General features: G+C 30.1%; 3 protein-coding genes and 2 non-coding genes across 5 annotated transcripts; 3 read left to right on the top strand and 2 right to left on the bottom strand. All coding sequences in view use genetic code 11, as the record gives it.

The window, feature by feature from the left end:
• Positions 1–458: 458 nt before the first annotated feature.
• Positions 459–546, top strand: trnS-GCU. The gene has a single exon. It is a non-coding gene; the product is annotated as a tRNA-Ser (tRNA).
• Positions 547–688: 142 nt separating this feature from the next.
• Positions 689–799, bottom strand: psbI (photosystem II protein I). Its single transcript has one exon. It carries the CDS (start codon positions 797–799, stop codon positions 689–691), a length of 111 nt encoding a protein of 36 aa, YP_009527512.1.
• A 405-nt stretch (positions 800–1,204) lies between these two features.
• On the bottom strand, positions 1,205–1,390 carry psbK (photosystem II protein K). Its single transcript has one exon. It carries the CDS (start codon positions 1,388–1,390, stop codon positions 1,205–1,207), a length of 186 nt encoding a protein of 61 aa, YP_009527511.1.
• Positions 1,391–1,736: 346 nt separating this feature from the next.
• On the top strand, positions 1,737–1,808 carry trnQ-UUG. The gene has a single exon. It is a non-coding gene; the product is annotated as a tRNA-Gln (tRNA).
• A 1,855-nt stretch (positions 1,809–3,663) lies between these two features.
• On the top strand, positions 3,664–4,839 carry rps16 (ribosomal protein S16). Its single transcript has 2 exons — positions 3,664–3,703; positions 4,604–4,839. The coding sequence occupies exons 1-2, from the start codon at positions 3,664–3,666 to the stop codon at positions 4,837–4,839; spliced, it is 276 nt and encodes a 91-aa protein (YP_009527510.1).
• The last annotated feature ends 161 nt before the right edge of the window (positions 4,840–5,000 follow it).

Here is a 5,000-nt window from a genome sequence, read left to right as displayed (position 1 = left end):
GTTTTTAGTCCAGCAAAGTAAATGTAAATAGTAAAGAAAAAAACAAGAAAAAAAGAATTATAAAATAATAAGAAGAACTCACATTTGGATTCTATTTTGACTCTATATCATAGGAATGGAAATAGTTCTTCTTATTATTGTTGTTGCTTTAATAACAAGCATTTTTGTTTTCAAATCAGATAAATTTTTTTCTATCTATGATTCATTGGAACAAAAAAGGGCCTGGATAGGTCAGTACCTATCCGGGCCGTGGGAATAAAATAAAAAGGCCCTTTTGAACAAACTCAAAGAAAGATTCTTTTTTTTTCTATATTTCTATTGGAAATATATTTTTCGAGCCCTTACTTTATGGAATTGGAATTGCTGATAAAAGTTGTATATATCTATATAATAAAAAGAGATAAAAAAATAATAAAGAAAGATAAAGAAAGACTTTTTCAATCTTTACTTTATGTATGGGAGAGATGGCTGAGTGGACTAAAGCGGCGGATTGCTAATCCGTTGTACGAGTTATTCGTACCGAGGGTTCGAATCCCTCTCTTTCCGTTTCCATTGATGAATTGATATTTTATTTATCTTTCGAATTTCTCGAACCCTTTTTCTTTTTTCATAGTTAAAGGTGTGGAATAGATAAAATCCGAAGAAAATTTGAAAATCAAGTAAGGAAAATGCCTTTATTTTTTATTCTTCATTCTTCACGCCCAGGATTACGTCCCGGATCATTAGATAGGAATCCGAAGATGAAGAGAGAAACAAAGAATATCACTACTGTGTAAACGAAGAGTTTGAGAGTAAGCATTACACAATCTCCAAGATCATTTTTTGGGAAAAAGAGAATAGATTTTCCATTTTTATACCACATATCCTATTTTGACTCCTATTTTGACACCAAGACATGAGAAGTAGTTTCTAGAAATGGAAAAGCATTTTCAAAAAATCATTTGTAATTAAGAGTCTTTCATTGCCAAAATTTTCTTTCATACCCACAATTAGATATTGTGGGGGACCCTAATTAATAGTGCCTTTCACTGGAAAAAGGAAAGGGTTAGAATGAGGTGATACAGATTTATTGCGACTATCCGATACTTTGACTTTCAATGTTTTAATTGAGGGTTCATAATCTAAGATTTTTCTAATCTTATCAATTGTTAGAATTTTTTTTCTCGAAGAAATCATGAATTTTTCTAGGGCAGTATTAAATATTTCATCGAAAACTTACAGCGGCTTGCCAAACAAAGGCTAAGAGAAAAAAGAACAGAGGTATGACTGGCATAACATCTACGATTGGATTCAAAAAAGCATAGGCTTCGGGCAATTTGGCGAAGAAAAAATTACTCGAATAAAGGGCAGAATTAAGACAGATACAGATCAAACTAAAGATATTAAGCATAACAAACATTTTGTTCTTGGAGATAATTGAATTTTGATTGAGTTATTGATATGGTATTGATATAAGGGAAAAAAGAATAAAGTAGGGTAGACCAAAAAATCCTTCTTTTTCTTTTAACTCACCCAATCAAGAATACTTCAAGTCTCAAAAGAGAATAGAAGAAATCATACTTTCATAAATATCTTAATTGAATTATATGTAATGATCAATAAATTCAGTTTAATTCTATGTCTATACGTGTCAAAATCCTAGCAACAATCTAATCTATTCCATAAATATTTGGACTGGAATTGACGAACGACTAATAACAATATTAGTGTTTATTAGTGTCGACTAGAAATCTAAATGGGGCGTGGCCAAGTGGTAAGGCAACGGGTTTTGGTCCCGCTATTCGGAGGTTCGAATCCTTCCGTCCCAGAGCATACCAATTATATCAGAATAAAGATTGCTTTAAAAGTCGGAGGGGCCTTTGATTCTATGCCCATCCCCTTCATATTGAAGGTTAGTTACTTAGAAAAACCTTACGTCTCATATCCATTTGCATTCTCAATGATGCATTCTAGATCGAAATCCGAAAGAAAAGCCTCTATATTCCCTATCTATTATTCCCTATCCCTTAAATGAGGTAGCCTAATTATTAATTATTAATTCTCTGTGGATTGTTTTATTAAAAAATAAACAAGAGGGTTTTCTTGGTACTAATGGAATTCAATTAATGGGATTAAGTCTCTTAAGGCTAGGTTAGGGGAAACTCAAATAAAAATAGGAACAAAGACTCGTTTGGCTTTGTACCTAGACAAGATAGTCTAGCATCCCGTAAAAGAGGATCTTTTTTTTTATTTATGATTCATCATCCCATATTATTTGTGAAATAGATCAGTAAATAGATCAGTAGTGGAAGGTATCAATTTCAATATCGGTGTCTGTACAAATCTCATTAACAAACAATCAAGTTACATATGTAACAAATCCATTTTCTTTGAACCTCAGTTTTAGGTATTTCGTCTTTGGCTCTAATGAATTATTGTAAATCTATTATTGTAAATCTATGTAACAATTCAGACGGGGCAATTCATACATTCTATTTACTTTTTACTTTATGGGAAGATTCTTATGGAAAAATTACAGAAAGATTACTGAACCTCAAGTCAAACAAAATATAACAAAATACCTAAAAAATGAGGAAGGAAATTTTGAGATGTATGTATTTGTTATCGTTCTATTTCAGCGACAATGAGGTTTCGATTTTCGTGAAAAAGATTTATGATCTTTAAAATTTTTTAAATTAAAATATTTCACATAGAATATCCATAATTACTTCCAGTAACAATTGTTCAGTCTAAGATACAGAAATCTCCTATTCTTTCGGTTCTTATTTTATCAATCATATGAAAGAATAACGATCTAAATCTTCTTCACGAAAAAAAACGAAGAGAAATTGGATTTGTTTTTGATCTATCTATTTGCTTTAAATCATTGTTGGTTCAGTTCAAAACGAAACATGGATTTATCTCTCTTATTTATAAGGATCAAATGCGGTTTTTTTTATTGTTTGTAAAACTTTATTCAACTCAAATAATGATGTAATGATGTCGAAGTAGTCAATTTTTTCAATTAAATATTTGTAATGATTTATTATTAGATTAGTCTTTCGTACTTGAAGAAGTATTAGATTGATGAATCTATCCTATTGTGTCACTTGAAGATGCAGATTCAAAAATAACTCATTTATTTTATATTTGTATCCTTTTATTTTTATATAAATTTGATTTTTATAAAAATTTTTATAAATATATAAATATAAATGTCTATTATATTATGTATTATAAAATATATAATAATATTATATTTTATCATATCTATAATTATTTTAGAATATTTATAATAATATATATATAATTATAGATATTCTATTATTATTATACTATTTATATATTATAGATATATTATAGATAAATTATAGATATTAGAATATCTAATTTTATATTTATATGTAATTTTATAGGTATAAAAGATATAAAAATATAAATCATTTTATAGATATATAATCTATCTAGATTATAGATATAAGAAAATCTAATAAAAAATGTTGCATTCATACAATAAAATACGGGATTAAGTTGAATTCTTGATGAGACATCTTCAGAAAAATATCTACACATCCATAAAAAAAAAGAAACAAGTATAGATTACTATGTACCGACTAAAACAATGACTATTCATGGTTCCATAATTGAATCAATTACATACCGGCTCCAAACTAGAGGAATGTTATGGTAAAACTTCGTTTGAAACGATGTGGTAGAAAGCAACGTGCGACTTGAAGGACATGATCAGTTGTGGATTTTTACACCCACCATTTTTTTATATTCAAATTTTATTATATAGTTATATAGGAATGAAGGTGCTCTTGGCTCGACATCGTTTGTTCTGCTCCACTAGAAGAACCCCTCTTTTCTTTTTTTGTTGGGTTGTAATGTAAATAGTACATGATGGAGCTCGAGTAGAAAGTATTGATTCATTTCTCGGGGGCAAGGATCTAGGGTTAGTGCCAATCAAGAAGTTGGAAATACTTTGTAAGTATATCTTCGATATAGACGAAAGGATACAATTCAAGCAAGTTTAAAATCCAAAAAGAAAATTTGTTTGAATTTGTAGAACACTTTCAATCAAAAGTGTATCGTGCGGGAATCAACCGTTCGTATGATTCTTTGATAAAAATAAATCACAAAAAAAAGGTATGTTGCTGCCATTTTGAAAGGATTAAGGATCATCGAAGTAATGTCTAAACCCAATGATTTAAAACAGAAATAAAGGATCCCGGAACAAGGAAACGCCGTTTTCAATTGTCTCAAAAACTAGGATTAGGATCAGAATGACGAATACAATAGATTTTAAACGAGACAAACAAAAAGGGGGTTAGAGACCGCTCAATAAATGAAATGCCTAAGGGTTGTCCTTTGAGCTATTTGAGAGTTATCCAACTTGAGTTATGAGTACGAATGATTTTATATTTTTGGGGAAAGAAGAACAAAAAAAAGGACTTAAATTAAATCATAGTCTAATGAATTTGATGATTTTATAGATCTATTTGCCATTGGAATTCTATACATCGACACAACTTTGAATCATTTTTTCTCGAGCCGTACGAGGAGAAAACTTCTTATACGTTTCTAGGGGGGGGGGGTATTGTTCACCTACATCTATCCCAATGAGCCGTCTATCGAATCGTTGCAATTGATGCTCGATCCCGAAGAGAAGGAAGAGATCTTCGGAAAGTGGGTTTTTATGATCCGATAAAGAATCAAACTTATTCAAATGTTCCTGCTATTCTATATTTCCTTGAAAAAGGAGCTCAACCTACAGGAACTGTTCATGATATTTCAAAGAAAGCGGAGGTTTTTACGGAACTTCGTCTTAATCAAACGAAATTCAAATTCAATCAATGAAATACAAAAAACGAGGGGGGGATGACTCGTATATAGCTTTGTATAACTTTCTCTACTACTGCCCCTTAATCTATCTTATTGATATAAGATGGATAGAAAAAAGATCAAGTGAATAGATGAAGGAATTATATCTAGAAATATAAAATTCTGACATTACCTTC

The sequence above is a fragment of the chloroplast genome of Vitis riparia, assembly GCF_004353265.1.
Source record: "Vitis riparia voucher Wen_12938 chloroplast, complete genome".
Classification (NCBI taxonomy): domain Eukaryota; kingdom Viridiplantae; phylum Streptophyta; class Magnoliopsida; order Vitales; family Vitaceae; genus Vitis; species Vitis riparia.
Note: the sequence above shows the minus strand (reverse complement) of the source record. Positions and strands in the feature narration are given on the sequence as shown.